General features: G+C 46.5%; 1 protein-coding gene across 5 annotated transcripts in view; it reads left to right on the forward strand.

Moving 5' to 3' along the window:
* The window catches only part of STX3 (syntaxin 3), a 45,951-nt gene that overhangs the window by 11,159 nt on the left and 17,035 nt on the right, over window positions 1-17,757 (forward strand). For 4 of the 5 annotated variants that reach the window (XM_079788606.1, XM_079788603.1, XM_079788602.1 and 1 more), the window contains exon 2: window positions 7,131-7,214. In XM_079788606.1, coding sequence (XP_079644732.1) covers window positions 7,131-7,214 — 84 coding nt within the window. The remainder of the gene's footprint in view (window positions 1-7,130; window positions 7,215-17,757) is intronic. The other variant, XM_079788604.1, reaches the window with a different exon arrangement.

Here is a 17,757-nt window from a genome sequence, read left to right on the forward strand (position 1 = left end):
TATTGAGTTTATTCCCCAGTGTCTTCATCTTCCAAAGAGGGCCGGTTCTTGCTTCCAAATGTTCAACTAGAACATCTGGAAAGTAAAAGTATGAGGCTCACCTAGGGTTCATTATCTGTATGTCTCACCTAGGGTTCATTATCTGTATGTCTCTTCTTGATTCATCTTACAAGTGTGTTGGGGAAGATGCATTTCAGCGGAAAGGGGAAGTGGTCCCTCTGGGAGGGTTTCAGTGGATGAGCAAAAAAACAGTGTAGGAGGGAGAACTGGGCATTGGAAAACTGCCATCTGACTCTTTAAATGGGGAACAGAGCACTGAGTGCCTATTGAGAGCTGACAGGCTTACTCAGAATTTCTGGCTTCTTTTAATTAAAGAAGAGGGACTGGAAAAACCAGATGTTGGGCAGTGTGTTGTGTTGTGTGGTGTGTATGTTTGGAATTTTTGGAAGTGGTGACGTTCATCTTTGAATCCACAGACCCTTATCCTAGAGGGAGGCAGATGGGGAAAGTGGGGAGCAGGGACAAGAAAAATCATGCCATTGTCTCTTTGCATCAAATTTGTTGGGAGAAAATCTGGGTCTAAAAAGAAGAGTATGTATCTTCTGAGCAAAGAGCTGTTTAAATATGGAGAGGAAGAGGAGCAAGAATTTGTGATCACCTGCTTGTGCCAGGAGGGATCCCGCCCCCGCTAGCCACAGTCCTTTAATACCCTGCTGTGGGAAGTTAAGGACCAGTGTTGTTCCGTTCCAGTTTAGACTGTTGGTCCCTTCCCCTCTGTTATTATTTCCGTCACCCTGAAACTTCCCAAGAGCTCCTGGGCCTTCTGTCTTGTGCTGGAACCCTCTGGCCTTCCGGGGGTCTGGCACCTGTGGCAGGCAGAGAATCAGGGAGCCTCTGACTCGTGTCCTCTTAATTTGGGTGGCTTCCTTTTTCTTTATTTGTCACTTCTTTTCTTTCTTTGTCCCTGTCTTGCTCTTCTGATTTTTAATGATCCTCATGGAATTGCTGACGAGGTTAACCTCTTTGCAGCTGTGTTTTTGCTTTCTTTTTCTTTTTATATTATACTTTTCTTGATTTCAGAGAGAGGAAGGGAGAGGGGAGAGAGATAGAAACATCAATGATGAGAGAGAATCATTGTCTGGCTGCCTCCTGCATGCTCTACACTGGGGATCAAGCCTGCAACCTGAGTCTGTACCCTGACTGGGAGTTGAACCATGACCTCCTGGTTCATAGTTCAACACTCAACCACTGAGCCACACCAGCCGGGCCTGCAGCCATGTTTTAACTTGGAGAGGAGTGAGGGCCCTCCCTGTTCTTCTCTTTTCTTAGAAGCCACCCATTCATTAACTTCAGTGACTTTCCAGCTGGCTAGCTAAGCTTGCCTTCTTCCGTCCTTCTTTCTTTTTTCTTCCTTTCTTCCCTCTCTTAACAACAGGACTCTGTCTTCATATGAAATGTTATATCCAACCCCAACGTGTAAAGCAGGTAAAAGTGAGGTTATGCAGATTGACCAGGGGGAGAGGACCCACCTGCTTGACTCCCCCTCCCTTACTTCCCTGGGTGGTTTCTGAGGTGTCCTGAGGTTCCAAAAAGCCAATTGGAAAGCTAAGCTCCTTTCCTGGTGAGAAAATCAAGGCTTAACGGAGACAAGTGCTGCAGGTCCACAGCTCCTCTCTCCCAAGGGTGCTTTCTGCAGGGCTGGGCTGCTGCTCTCCGGGGTCCCTGGCTGCTTCGGTGATAGGCTGCTTAGAGCAGGGTGCAGAGGAATAAGCAAGGGCTTGGGACAGACAACCTAAGATTGAGCCCCGACTCTGAAAACCAATAGCTGGAGACCTTGAATAACATAGAACTTCTCTGACCTGCAGGTTCTCAACTTCAAAATTTAGGTGGCTTTTGTTGACATAGTTTATGTAAAGCAGCTAGTGTTGTGCCTACCTAGCACCTACCAGTGACTCTGTGTAGCAAGTATTTTTTATTAAAGGAGCTGATGAAGAGTCCGATAGACTTAAGTATTCTAGAGAAGGCAGTGAGTGCTGAGTGAGAGGAATCACAGGTTAAATTACTTCATATTGAGATCTGGGGCCCTGAACTCTTTCCACTTTCTGTTCAGAGAGGAGGTCATAGCCCTGGCTATCCTCACCGAATTTTGGAACACAGTTGAGAGGTGGGGAAGGTGATAAGTCCTGGGTTCTAGATTAGTGCTGCCTAAGTCACTGCCAATATCTCCCACCTCCTGGTGGGAGAAGCAGCAGGAGGCTGGGGTCAGGGTGTGGGGAGAGGAAGTGGGCGGTTGGGCGCATGGTTTTCACATACGTTGGTTTTTTTATACTGTGGCTAATGTTGCAGCTACTGGAGCGTTCCTATTACCACACGCCTTGATTCTTTGATAAAGATGCTGAAGTTCTCTTCTTGGCTGTGCTCAGTCATGTGGGCTGAAGATAAAGGGCACCATGTGCTTCCCTTGCCCCTGGGGTCCCTGAGGCCTCTTGGTCTATTAGGACATGGCTGGGTCACAAGGGAAGGAGCCCCAGCCTTGGGCTCTGCTAAGTCCCTTCTGCAGAAGCTTGGTGGTAGTTCCCAGTGCCACGTGACTCCAGATAACCACATTATGCAGGTCACCTGTGAGATTGACCCTCTTCCTTGAATTTTATGATCTGCCATTTGTTGCTCTTGTTGTTTATGTTGTTATTTTATGTTTTTGGAAGCAGTCAAACACCACAGTGGGAGAAACTGCCTTAGAAGGTGGCATTCAGGGAACCTGTGTTCTCTTTCTTGCTGTATTAGTAACTCATTATTTGGTCTTGGGCCTTGATTTGCCCATCTCTAAGTGAGATAATTTAATGATAGAATCTGTATGGTTGCATTGAGCTCTACAAATCTCCTTTCCTTCCCTGCCCCCCTTCCTGTTTAAAGGTACTTAGATCCAGGTTAAAGCTATAGAGAAGTTGGCGAGATCTTATATACAGGTGTTTTAGTGAGTTGTTACTATGTGCTGTTCATTGCATAAGGAACTTTAAAATGTTATCTCATTTAATCCTCACGAAAGCCCTGGTAGACACTATTGCTCCTATCCTAATATATAAAAAACCAGGGGCCATCACGACTGAAACAACCAGACGGACGACCAAACAACAGGCAGCGTGGGGTGACAAGGCTGGCAGGGGGGTTAGTTAGGGACGACCAAACAACTGAACAGCAGGCTGCGTGGGGTGACCAGGCCAGCAGGGTGGGCAGTGAGGGACGACCAAAGGACTGAACAGCAGGCTGCGTGGGGCGACCAGGCTGACGGGGGTGGGGGCAGTTGGGGGCGACCAGGCCGGTGGGGGGGGCAGTTGGGGTGATCAGGTTGGCAGGGGGCAGTTGGGGGCGACCAGGCCGGTGGGGGGGGCAATTGGGGGTGACCAGGCCAGCAGGGGGGGCAGTAAGTGGCTACCAGGCCAGCAGGGGGGGCAGTTGGGGGCAACCAGGCCAGCAGCGGGGGCAGTTAAGTGTGATCAGGCCGGCAGGCAGAGGTGGTTAGGAGTGATCAGGCTGGCAGGGGGGGCAGTTAGGGGCAATCAGGCAGGCAGGTGAGTTAGGAGCCAATGGTCCCGTTTTGAGAAAGGGATGTCCGACTGGATCGGGCCTAAACCGGCAGTCGGACATCACCCAAGGGGTCCTGGATTGGAGAGAGTGCAGGCTGGGCGGAGGAGACCTACCCCCGTGCATGGATTTCGTGCACCGGGCCTCTAGTTTTGTAGATAAGAGAATTGAGGCTCAGAGATGTTAAACCAGTTGTTGAAGTGACCAGTATGCAATGGAGTGTGTTATGGAACCCTGGTCATTATGACGCCATGCAGTCAATCTTACTGATGAGCCTTTAGTGTGAGAACCTCCTGACGGGGAGGACAAGGACACACTCTTTGGGCAGCAGGTCTTCACGGCTAGGTGAGGGGAAAACTGGCACTTATTAGGTGCCAGTGTGCCTCCAGTATTGTGCCAGAAACTTTCCACATGTGATCTTCTCTAACCCTCCTGAGAGTGATCAAGTATGTGGTGTTATTACTATTTACAGGTAAAAAACTCAGAGTAGTAATGGACTTGATGGAGGTCTCATAGCCAGCAGTGGGGAACAAGTTTTGGACCTAGGCTGTGAGTTGCCAAAGACTTCCCCTTTCGTTCACATATTCTCTCACTGGAGGTGGACCAGGCTGCCCCGCTAGAGCCTGCCAACAGCCAAGAGGTGGCTGTTTGGAAGTGGGGGATCCCTGTACAAATTCCATGGGTCTCGAAAATTTACATAATGCTGGACAACTAGGCACCTGCCTCTCATGCTCCAGGACACAGTTGTTCCAAGCTTCCAGAAACTTCCCTTAGTCCCATTCCAGGAATGTAACCTTATTCCACTTTTTTTTTTTAATATACTTTTTTAAAAAAATTGATTTCAGAGAGGAAGGGAGAAGGAGAGAGAGAGAGAAACATCGATGAGAGAGAATCATTGATTGGCTGCCTCCTGCACGCCTCCTACTGGGAATTGAGCCAGCCACCGAGGCATGTGCCCTGACCAGTAATTGAACCATGACCTCCTGATCCATAGCTTGATGCTCAACCACTGAGCCACACTTTCTTAGCACCAGTGTCTTGAAGAAAGCTGAGTTGATACATTCATGTGTGGGGTGTATGTATGGACACACATATACATGGGGTATGTCCCCTCAGCATGGGTCTCTAAGACCTCTGAGGACAGGAAACTCTCAACAAATGCTTCCTAGAGGAAAACTGGGTTCTTGTTTTCTAGTGAGGATCACAAAATCCTTCATGGGAGATGAGCTCTTTGGAGGCTGCTGGGAGGCCCAAGTATTGGTGATAATTGATAAAGGGAGCATTTACAAACTTTACAAACTGCTGGGTGAATTTAGGCTGCTAGTCTATGTGGAAATTAGTTATTCAGCTAAAATTGATGAAATTGCTATTACATATCTATTACAGGGTACAGGGTACGTGTCCAGAATACATGTAGAATAAATTAATTAATGACAAAGTACAAGTAATTCTAATTGCAAGTGACAACAGCTAATTCTGGCCAAATGAATTAAAAAATATTAGAAGAATATGGTTCTGCTCATTGAAAGAACACTGGGGAAGGTCTGGTGACCCTGCTGTAAGCCAGGGGGTGGCTTGGGAAGGACAGAACGAGGGTAGCTCTGGGAATCTAGCAGAAATCTAGACTGTGCTCTGTTCCCCTCACAATTCAAATTCCTCAAGGAGTCTGGGTGATGGCTGAGAACCTTCCCAGAATCATGTGGAAAGGTGAGGGCTATCTCCACAAAGGAAGGTGTTTTGGGCAGGCACACACACTCAAGGGATCTACTATAATAGATACATAGGGCAACCCTGACCCTGCAGAAGTTTATAGTCAGTGGGGGAAGGACAGATTAAATAAAGGGGTAATTAACGGTAGGGTGTGTTGGCTGCTTTGGGAGTTTAGGGAGGTTTTAAGTTGTGCATGCGGGGAAGTGTCAGGTAAGGTTGACAGGTAAGATTGTTGGAGATTGAGTTTTAAAGGCTAAGTAAAAGTTTGCCAGCTGGACAAATGCATTTCAGGAGGAAGTCCTTGTGTGACAGTTCAGCAATATGAAAGAGTGATGTGTCCAGGAAATGCAAGAGTGCCTGGTCTAGAGAGTGCATCACAGAGGGAGAAATGTGGGTGGGGCCTGATCTTAAAGGGCCCCATGGTCTGTTAGGCATTGGGACTATTAGTCCTAGGAGGTGAGCTGCCATTGAATGACTTTAAGTAGCAGAAGGACATGATGAGTTCTTAGTTTTAGGAAGATGATTGTGGGGGCTGTAGCAGCGCCTCAAATTTAACTCCTTTGAATGTGGCTGTTAAACTTGGGTGGCTGATGGTTCCAGTTGAGCCACAAAATGAAATGATGGGGGCGCCAGTCAAAAGAGACTCCCTGAATGGCTAGAGAGCCCCCAAATTTTGATGGGAAGTCCCAGTAGCTCCATCTTCTCTTGTAGATCAGGGAGATGATAGCTGGTGAAGAAAAGAGCCCCCTGATGACTCTCATTGCCTGTGGAGTTCTGAGTGTTTGCGAGCGACATGCCCTGGCTTAGAAGGCCATAGGCCACTGAAAGTTGTGAATGAGCTGGGGAGGGGGTGTACCCCTCCCACCTTTACCCCCAACACCCTGTTCTCCGTCTGTGCTTAGAAATAGGCAGTGTGCGATGCAGCAGTGGTCTGGGAAGAAAACTTGAGAAGAACCTAGCAGAAGCTCAGGCCCGTGGTGCTGGTGGGAAGGGAAGCCCTTCCTTTAGATAGCCATTCAGTGATTTTGCAGAGGAAGTTGAATAAGGTTAAGAAAGCTGGGATCCCTGGGGGTGGCTGGGGGTAGAGCTTCCTTTTCCTTATAAACATGAACACCGACAAGGAACAACACAAAGTGTTGTTTCCTTTGCAATAAGTGGTTTCAGAAAACAGGCAAATCTTCACTCCTACAGTGAGAATTTGCGACTAGTATTTGGAGGAATTGTGGTTAGAAACTGTTAAAGGTCCCTGGTAGGGTGGGTCATGCATTTGAACACTGCAGAAAGGGTTAGAACATGGGCTCCAAATCCAAGATGGGCTAGAATCTGCCAGTTTTCACATTTTAGCTGTGCGACTTTGGTCAAGTTACTTAACCTCTCTGTTCTTGGTTCTCTGACTGGTAATGTCACCACCACCAACCGCCATCACCACCAAACCTAGCAATATTGAGCACTGTGCCAGACACTGTGCAGAAGCGTTTTATATTTATCATCTCATTGATTTATTAAACAATGCTGTGCAGTAAGTAGTGTTATTATTAACATTTCACAGATAAGGAAACCGAGGCACAGCTAGGATGGTAACTTGCCCGTACCTGCCTCCCCCACCCTGCAAATAAAATAAAATAAAATAAAAAAATCAGTAAATGGTGGAACTAGGATTTAAATTCAGACAGGTGACCTCGGAGTTTGCCACATCCCAGAGCTGTCCTGTGTTTTCAAGGAGATTATATGTGTAAAGTGCTTAAGGCAGCTATAGCTCCTGGCCCTTCGTGAGCATCCAGCACTGTTAGCGAGCTCTTGTGCTTTTTGCCTCACCTGCTCCTTTGTGTCTCTCCCAGAAGCAGCTGACACAGGATGATGATGCCGATGAGGTCGAGATTGCCGTTGACAACACAGCCTTCATGGATGAGTTCTTCTCTGAGGTAGGCTGCTGTCCAGTGCCTTTTCCTAAATGTACATAAGAAAATGTAGCTTCCTCAGTAAAGAATAAAACCCCTCAGATCTTTCCAGGGTAGCAAAGAAAGTCAGTCTTTCCCTGGGGAGGGGTGGTGCAGCCAAGACGTTACAAGGAGAATGAATCTCTCAAAGACTTGGGAGGATTTGGATTTTTATTTATTTATTTAAAAAAATATATTTTATTGATTTTAGAGAGGAAGGGAGAGGGAGAGAGAGATAGAAACATCAATGATGAGAAAGAATCATTGATTGGCTGCCTTTTGCACGCCCCCTACTGGGGAATCAAGCCTGCAACCCAGGCATGTGCCCTTGGCCGGAATCGAACCTGGGACCTTTCAGTCCGCAGACTGACGCTCTATCCATTGAGCCAAACCAGCTAGGGCAGGATTTGGATTTTTAATCTATGGAGAAAGTCAGCACAAGGTAAATTATATGTGATTGAAGAGGTGCTTTTAAAGTTTTAGGCTACATGACAACATTTTAGTGATATTTTTTTTTTGGCCTAAATTACATAATTTTAATACAGGATCAATCATGGGGTCCAGCCATGAGTATAAAACACATTGCATTTTCAGGCCTGTGATTCATATAGATCAGATTTGTTCCCAAAAACGTAGTTCCTTTGACTTAATTCTAGTGATAACAGAGAAACCAAGAAACCACCAATTTATGTTTTTGAAGTTGGACAGGGGCAAAGAGGGATTGCCCATGTCTACAGTTTCACATGCTCTTTGATTTTGAAGGTTTTTGTCGGGAAGATGTTACAGTAAATAATGCTGGGAAGCTGTGGGGCATAGTGTGTCTTGGGGAGTCAGGTGAACTTGGGTTCAAATCTCAGCTCTGCTTCTGACCAGCTGTTGATCTTGTGAATGCTTCTTAGCATGCTTGGTTTCTTTCTTTCTTTCTTTTTTTTAAATTCTTTTTAAAAATATATATATACTAGGGGCCCGGTGCACGAAATTCGTGCACTGGGGGGGGGGTGTCTCCTCAGCCCAGCCTGCCCCCTCTCACATATTGGGAGCCCTCAGGGGATGTCCTACTGACGGCTTAGGCCTGCTCCCCATAAGGGCCTAAGCCGCAGTCTGGCCTCCCTTTGTGAGAGACAACCAGGCTGATCAGGGAAAGGCACCAGCCCCATCACCCCGCTGCTGGAGCCACTGCCAGTCACCGCAGCCACCAAGGTGTTTTCATCAACACGGACTCCCGTCCCTTCACCAAGAAAAAATGACAACTTTCTTTAGGCATTTTCAAGATGTGTCTTTCATAGAATATGACATTTCTTTCTTTTTTTTTTTTTTTTTTTATCCTCACCTGAGTATATGTTGACTTTGACTTTTAGAGCATGTGAAAGAGAAAGGGAAAGACAGAGAGAAACATCAAAGTGAGAGGAATACTTAGATTGGTTGCCTCCTTCATGAGCCCTGACCTGGGCCCCAGCCAGGGAGGAGCCTGCAACTTAGGTACATGCCCTTGATCAGAATCTAACCTGGACTCCACGATTGGCAAACCTAGGCATTATCCACTGAGCCAAACCGGCTAGGGCAGGATATGACATTTCTTAGCCCTCCAGCAGCAGACCTTCGTTTTTTTCTCCAGGAGTTTGGTGGAAAAGCCCTAGATCACCTTTTTGGATTCTTTTACCCAAGTTACTAAGAATATTACCAGTGGCATACAGGGAGCTTACCCAATGAGCGGTCAGAAAAGGTATTTCCTCTGTAGTTCACACCTATCTCCTGTGATCTCTGGCTCCACCCCTGCCAAGGCCTAAAGCCTCCAGCCCTTGGCAGGGGACCCCCAGCTGGCTCGATTGCCAGGCTCTGCCCCTGGCCAAGGCCTCAAGCCTCTGTTTGAGGCTCGGGCCCTGGGCAGGGACCCCCAACTGGCTCCACCCCCAGCCAAGCCCGCAAGCCTCTGGCAGAGGTTTGGGCTCTGGGCAGGGACCCCCAGCTGGCTCCGATCTCCCGCAGGGGACCCCAGCTGGCTCAATCGCCAGGCTCCACCCCCAGCCAAGGCTGCAAGCCTCTGGCTGAGGCTTGGGCCCTGGGTAGGGACCCCCAGCTGGCTCCAATAGCCTGCAGGGACCCCTAGCTGGCTCTGCTCACGGGCTCCACCCCCCGCCAAGGCCTAAAGCCTCTGGCAGAGGCTTGGGCTCTGGGCAGGGACCCCCAGCTGGCTCTATCGCCCAGCTCCATCCAAGGCCAAGGCCGCAAGCCTCTGGTCGAGGCTTGGGCTCTGGGCAGGGACCCCCAGCTGGCTCCGATCGCCCTCAGAGGACCCCAGCTGGCTCCGCCCCAATGGCCAAGGCTGCAAGTCTCTGGCCAAGGCTTGGGCTCCGGGCAGGACCCCCAGCTGGCTCTGATAGCCCCACTCCGCCCCCAGCCAATGCTGCAAGCCTCTGTTTGAGGCTCGGGCCCTGGGCAGGGACCCCCAGCTGGCTCTGATCACCTGTGGGGGACTCCCGCTGGCTCCGATCTTCCCCTCTGATCTTCGGCTCCAATAGCCCTGTTCTAACAACCTACGATCTCCGAGGCTGCAGCCATCTTGGTTAGGTGTATTTGCATATTTGCTTTCTGATTGGCTGGTGGGCGTGGCTGGTGGGCGTGGCTTGTGAGTGTAGCGGAGTGATGATTTGCATAGTACTGTTTTATTAGATAAGATTTTATTGATTTTTCCACAGAGAGGAAGGGAGAGGGATAGAGAGCTAGAAACATCGATGAGAGAGAAACATCGACCAGCTGCCTCCTGCAACCCCCCACCGGGGATGTGCCCGCAACCAATGTACATGCCCTTGAACGGAATCAAACCCGGGACCACTCAGTCTGCAGACCGACGCTCTATCCACTGAGCCAAACCGGCTTCGGCATGCTTGGTTTCTTTACCTGTAGATTGGGATGAGTAATGTAATTCTCTGGAGGGTTATTATCAGGATTAAATGGGATAATGTTTCTCATACATTCAGTGTAGCATCTGAGATATATGTGCTCAATAATGATATGTTAAAACAACAGAACAAAACCACAGACAGTTCAGTCACTGAAGTTTTTGCCATCATACTATGGCTTCTTTTTTATGGCTTTTAAATTTTTTGGAAAGAAGACAAGGAGCATCAGGCTCTTTTGCAAAGAGCAAGTGGTGCTTCCTGCCCTCTAGTTTATGGATTTGGAAAAGCCACCCTCTAGTTCTTGTCTAAATGGAGTGGAGCGAGGCTTGATGGTTCAGGTCCGTTCATGTGTGAGCGTAATAGGCAGGTGTAAGAGTGAGTGAAGGTGAGCGTGTGCTGGCCTGATTGGGAAGTTGGCTGTGAACATTCCACAGATCCCCACCCTCCCCATGGGTGGGTGTGTCCTTCAGGTCGAGAAGTCATAGTGAGATCAGACATTTGGGTTTTGTGAGTTCAGTATTGTTCTACATGTGGATCATGAAGGGAATATGTCTGTCTGTTCACTGGTGGGAGTGGACTCCAGAAGATGTTTAAGTCATTGTAGCTTGTCCCTCTGATCTTGCCTTGGGAAATCAGATACATTAAATAACTTAATCTAAGGGGATAAGGAATAAGGAACAAGGGATAAGGGAAAAGAGATCTTATCCAATGACAGTGTTTGGCCTCTTCTCTTACATCAGAGGGGCTCTGAGAGGCAGTATTCCTTGTGAGGTAGGAGATGATGGGTTTTCTTTGTCGCATGCTATTCTATCATTTAGAAAAAAAGGAGCCCTATCATATTTAGGGTGGAGAAGGGGACAGCATGGTGGGGTGGAAGAGTATGATCTTTTTTTTTTTAAATATGTTTTTACTGATTTCAGAGAGGAAGGGAGAGGGAGAGAGAGATAGAAACATCAATGATGAGAGGCAATCATTGATTGGCTGCCTCCTGCATGCCCCCCAATGGGGATCGAGCCCGCAACCCTAGCATGTGCCCTTGACCAGAATCGAACCTGGGACCCTTGCTCTATCCATTGAGCCAAACCGGCTAGGGCAAGAATATGATCTTTGAAATTAATTTCTTATCTGCCAAGAGCTGTGATCTTGGGCACATTCCTTAACTTCTCTAAGCCTCAGTAGGTTTATCTGTGAAATGGGGAGAAAAATATCCACCTCACAGATTTTTGGGGATTAAAGAAGCTAACACTCAGAAAGTGCTTGGTGTGGGCACAGGTAAATGTTACCTTCCTTCTTTCTTATTAGGTAAAGCACAGACAGGATAAGTGTTGGAGTGGGGCGGAGGCAAGAGCAAGCGAGTCATGGAAAGATATCATATAGGCTCTGCCCCCTCGCAGATCCTGGTCTAAATCTCAGCTCTGCCCATCACTAGCTGTTGAACTTTGGAAAAGTTGTCTAACTTCTCAAAAACCCAGTTTCTTCTAAAATAAGAATAGTGGTATCACCTACTGATTATTATAAATATAGAATGAGCCCTGGCCAGGTAGGTCAGTTGGTTAGAGTGTCGTCCTGATATGCCAAATGTGGGTTCAATCCCTGGTAAGGGCATATATAAGAATTAAACAATGAATGCATAAATAAGTGTAACAACAAATCACTGTTTCTCTAAAAAATCAATAAAATAAAATGAGAAAGTATGTGATGTACTTAGCATGGTGCCTAACATACTAAAGTACATTCCAGGTAATGGGATTTGGCGAAAGAAGAGAGTTTCCCTTTGTTTGTGACTGGGGAATACACCCCCTACTCCCTGTAGCATCTGGCTAAGTCAGTTTCTGGGGAAGGCACTCTTGTGATAAGACCTGCCTTTTGGACTCATTCTAGTGAGTAGGTCACGCTTGGTTATTTGCTGAGGACCAACAGTGCGAATCACAGGTGGTCAGAGTGGCATTTGCAAGATGTGGATGAAGTCACAGGACCAGGATGGTTTCAAAATGTGCTTTCCACTGTGAAACTCCAATGGTTTCTCCAGCTTCTTGATTGCTAGATAAGAGAATTGGCCCTTGGGTTTTCAGGCCTCCTTGGCTGGGCAAGCCGAGGTCTAGTAAATGATAAACCTCAGACTTTTGTCTAATTTGCAGTTGTCTGTATTTTCCTTGGTCTGTTAGCTCAGTTGGCAGAGAGAGAGAGAGCAGAGTTTCAGGGGAAACAGAACATACCTGAGAAGGCAGAAAGATGAGGGGTTTATTGTTCTATATTCATTCATCCATTCATCCAATCATGGGAAGACATGAGTGCCACTATCTTCCAGAGAGTGTGCTAGGTACTGGGGATAGAACCTTCTGTGTGACAGGGGTCTTGCCTTCTGGTGGCTTCTTGTCTGGTGAGGGTGACAGAAAAATTAAAAAAGTCACATGGTAACAGAAGTGTCAACAAGGTAGTAAAGTGGGAGCACAGAAGAGGAAGCCTCATGTTCTGTTGGGATAGAGGGAAAGGGGAGGGGAGGCCAGGCCTCAATGGTTTGAAACTAGACTTGCCCATTAGAGTTGCCTGGGAGTTGTTTGCACATACACTTGACACAGAGGGTCCGGAATGCTCAGACTTCTGAAGTTCTTCCAGATGCTTCTGTTGCCTGCTGCAGCTACGAACCCCTGCGAAGTAATGGGGAGCCTTTGAACATTTTAAACAAGCAAATAATGGGACTGAAGTGTGTTTTAGAAAATTATTCTGATGGTAGTGTGTGGAGGGGGAGAGGCCAGAAAAGGAAAGATCAGTAAGTTTCCATGCGCAGCTCATGGGAAAAAGGAGCACCCCGGCCTGACTCTGGGTCGCTGAGGAGCAGCATGGTGTATCACTTAGGGATGCCTTTGAGTGACTGTGGCTTAAGCAATAAAGACATGAATGATTTCACACGTGAACAAGTCTGGAGTTAGGGGTGGTGCAGCGGGTTAGAGGTGTTGGGGTTCTAGGTCAATAGCTCTCTGACCCTCTCGGCTTTTCCCTTAGGATTGAGAGATGGAATCTGTTCGTATTATTGCTGTATAGCAAATTGCTGTAACCGTTAGTGGTGTAACCAACCTTTTTGGTGATTCTGATAGAGTCTGTGGAGTAGGAATTCAGACAGGGCACAGTGGCAAACAGGGCACAGTGGAGATGGCTGAGTTTTGCCCCACAATTTCTGGAGCCTTAGTTGTGAAGAATTGAACAGCCAGAGGCAGGAATCTTTATTCTAACATTGAGAGAAACTTCTGTATTCTAACATTGGTGCCTGGACTAGAGGGACTCAGGAAGGCTCAGCAGAGCCTGTCAGTTGGAGTGCCTACACTTGACCTCTTTCTGTGGCTTGGACTTCTCAGCACCACCAAGTCAGGGTGTGAGGTTGGTACACGGAGACTCAGGGGTCCGAGGCAAGTGTTCCAGCTATGGAAGTCACTTGTGCTGTACTCTGTTGTTGAAGCAGATTCAAAAGGGCAATACATAGAATACCACCTCTCAAGGGGAGAGGCATTAAAGAATGGGAGGGGCATTAAATAATTTGTGTCGTGTTCTACAACCACCACAGTCACAGCTGCACATGGCATTGTCCTATACCAACCTCACAAGAAGTGAGAAATGGGGCAGCTAGAAAAGTTCAAAGATGCTTTTATCAGGGAAGAAAATGACACAAATCCTCCAAGCTGACTTTCCCTTATGACCCATTGGCCAGCAATGGATCACATGGTTGTGGCCAGTCTTGGCTAGAAGGGAGGCCAGGCGAGTGACTCCTTCGCAAAGGGACAGGATTGTCAGGATGGCCATAGAACCCATTGCGATTCATCCTCTGGGGATGGCAGCATTGCTGCCCAAACAAAATCAGAGTTCTGGTAACAAGAAGGGCAGGGGCTGGCATGTGGGTGTTTGGTGGGTCAGAGTGCTTGTCATGGACGGCATTATGAGATGTAAAAAAGACTTCTGGGATCAAATATGTCTGAGAAATGCTTCCTATTCCTTCCTACCATGGAGAGGTAAAATGCACGTTAACTTATTAAAGGCTCCAAGAAGTCCTGTAATAAAGAGACCTGCTTTGCTTGCCTACTTTTTCAAAGAAACCTTTTTGATGTGTAATGTCTTTTAACAAGGATGAATGAATACATTTTGGAAAATGTTATTAGAAAGTTTTCTTCTTTTGGATGTGCTTTAAAAAAGTTGATGAGAAAGTTCTGCAGTGGTGTATGCTTGTCTCCTGCAGTTACTTATGCCCATCTATTTATTCATTGAACAAACGTCTATGAAGTGACACCACATGCTTGGCACAATGATGGATGTCAAGTTTTCTAAGAGGAACAAGACAGCCCCAGTCCTTGAGCAGATCTGAGTCAGGACTGGGAGAAGTGAGAGTGGGTGGAGTGTGGGCAAAGTGCCGTGGGGCTTTGGAGTGGGGAGCGTGCCTGGTTAGAGAACTGGGGGGTGAGCAGTCTTAAAAGCATAGGGATTTGCTAGGTGGGCTTGATTTTTGTTAACATTAAGAACCTCAAAGTGAGTGTGACTTGGAAATTCAGGCATTACGTCAAATATAGCAGGTAAAATACTCCTTGATTTTTTCTGTATGTAGACTGTTTGAATGACCAGGGGAGCTGGTAGGTTCTGCATTTCTGGGTTCCCCAATAGGCAGGCAGGAAGCCCTTGCTGGTCATTTGCCTATTTGCTCTCAGGTCCGTTCCCCGCCCTTCCTGTGCTCTGCTCTGCGTTGCAGGGAACTCATTTCCCAGGTTCCCTTGCCAACTGGCTTTAGTGTGTTTGACTTAGGGGAGGCACTGGCACTGGCAGAAGACTCAAGAGGAGGGAAGAGGCCATGGTATTCCTCCCCAGACATGCTTCTCCCAGGCTTCAGCTTTCACTCAACAGACCTTGCCTCCTTGGCCCCATTCTGTTGGTCAACTTCACCGTGGTCAGGCTCCCATCTTTGTCCATTCAACCTGCTGTAGTTAATTTTCAGTGTCTTACCATCCTCTTCTTGGCCCTTCCATCTCTGTGTAAAGAATACCCTGCATTCTGTTACTTCAATTAAAATAACTAGATATGTTTTTGTTTTCCTGACTAAATTTTGATGATGCAAAGCCCAGATACACTGAATGATTGAGATCATTGTCTAAGAATACTAGTTTTCACTGGTCAGTATAACTCTGAGATCGTTCATTTCTTTTCATTCATAAGAGAGAGTTGAAACACTAGTCCCAATCTTGATAAAACCCCTGAGGGATTTGACTTCTGATGCTTGGCTGACTGAGATCTCTCTCTCTGACCATTCTCGTCAATGTTTATTTGTTTTCCAAAGCCAAGAAGCCACACTCACATATACACATATGGCTGTGTTCACCCTTCTCTTCCGATGTGTTTTCTAAACCTTTGCTTATACAACATGTACATATTTGTGTGTGGTGGTGGTGGGAACTGTATGTTTATTTCCAAGTGGCCTGGTTGCAGGCTCCTCGAAGAGTAATATATCAAATTTTCTGTCATTGTGATGTTTTTTTAGTTTTTTTAAGACCAGTTTGATGTACATTCTCACAGTGGTGTTGTATTAAAATAAGGCTTTTTTTCTTTCTAATAAAAAAAATCACCTTTGTTTCTGTAAAAAAAAAAAAAGAAAAAAGAAAGAAATCAAAGAGGATTTGACTGAGAACTCCTTATATGAGAACTGTTTTGGATTATACCATTTTTGGGGAAATTAATGAATTGTGAAAAGGAAGAGTTATTATGTGACCCTTCAACTCCATTACTTTTGTCACATTAGAGGGGTGGCACATAATACATTTTAAATAAATAAATATGCAGGAATTAATGCCTAACTTCAGGTACAGGTAATGGGAATTTAGGGGAGGCAGAGACATTGTAGGTAGAATGGACAAAGCCTTCTCCCCTAGGCCACAACACCTGCTGGCTCTCCAAAGTGGTATTTTCTCTGCTTTCCATTGTCTAATTAAATTCCACTGGCTTATTAACTCCAGAGGGAAGAGGCCATCCATGCCTTGAAGATTACCCCCTCCTTTTAGTTAGATGATGGTGATTAGTATACTGTGCTAATTATAATTTGTTCCATGAGGTAGACACCTAACTTGAGGATTGGTCGACTCGCTGTCCTTACTTGATTTCCTTGGATGGCTCCTGACAACATCACCCAGCATTTTGTTACTATTAGGATTGCCATGAGGATTAAATGAGGTGTCCTTGTGTAGGCACAGCATGGGACCGGGCATATATTAAATGTGCAGTAATTGTTGGTTATGATTGTATTAGAGGCCCGATGCACGAAATTTGTGCAAGCGTAGGCCTTCCTTCCCCTGGCTGCTGGCACCGGCTTCCCTCTAGCACCCAGGACCTAGGCTTCCCTCCGGCCACTGGCAGGCACCTGGGACCCGGCCAGCCCTGGCTTCGTCTGGAAGGACGTCCGGTCTAATTAGTATATTATGCTTTTATTACTATAGATTATCATCACCATCATTTATGCTTATTGAGCATATACTTTGTGTGAAGTGTTTGACTTATATTATCTCATTTAAACCCCACAAAACCTCTAGGAAGTGGAAACTATGATAATCCTCATTTCACTGGTGAGAGAACTGGGGCAGGGGGTGGTGGTAAGTGGCTTGTTCCCAAAGTCACAAAACTGCTGATAGAGGCAAACCTTGAACTTGTTGAATTTGATTCTAACTTGTTTTCCACGTTGCTGAAAAATACATTTAAAAAAGTAACACACAATAAGCAGGCATTGAGGATATATTAGCTAGAAATTTAGCATGGTGATGAGAAAAACCTGATTGGTTCCCTAGATCAGCAGTGTTTCATGAGCACACCTTGTGTAAAAAGCTCTCCATAGGGGAGCATTGGTTAGAGAACGAAGAAATGTGGCAGATGATCTCAGTGAGAGGCCACTAAGCCCCTCTCACACAACAGTTCGTCGAACATGCACTCACTGGATGATAGCATGGACCTGGCAGAGGAGGCAGAGGAGCCTCCCATAGGTGGTTCTTGCACCTTTACCTGGTTCAGGAGACAGAGTTTAACAGATGCCAACATTCAAACCTTGGTTTCACATTTCTGCACTATGGCCTTGAGTGAGTTTCTCTACCTCTTTGAGCCACAGTGTTCTCATGCATAAAAGGAAGAAAGTGACGGTGACTTCACAGACATCCTGTGAAGGCCCTTATTTCGGATACAGGTACATGTTAAAGCAGTTTTAGTCCTTAAACATATTCTTGTGCTGGGTAATGTCAACCCCAAACAAACACACAAATAGCTTTGAGCATTAGGTTCCGCACTTGTAGATTTCCTGATTCCTGGGCTCCTTCCCCCAACCCCATGCTTTGTTGGTTATCTGGCAGATGCACAGATAGGAAAAGGAAATCAATTGCATGTAGCTGCCACTGTGGAATACCCGGAAAGTCACCTCGGAGGAAAACCAACATTTCCAAGAAAAAATAAAGACAATAAAGTTCAAAAAAAGAAAGCTTTCCATATTTGTAGATATTTAGAACCTGAGCCAGAGCCTGATGTGGGCTTGATTCTGGAAAGTGAATCTTTTCACAACTGCCTTGATGCAAGAACCTTTTTGAAAACAGACACTTCCTAAAGTCTTGTTCTCACAGTCACAC

This window comes from Cnephaeus nilssonii, assembly GCF_951640355.1.
Source record: "Cnephaeus nilssonii genome assembly, chromosome: 13".
Lineage (NCBI taxonomy): Eukaryota > Metazoa > Chordata > Mammalia > Chiroptera > Vespertilionidae > Cnephaeus > Cnephaeus nilssonii.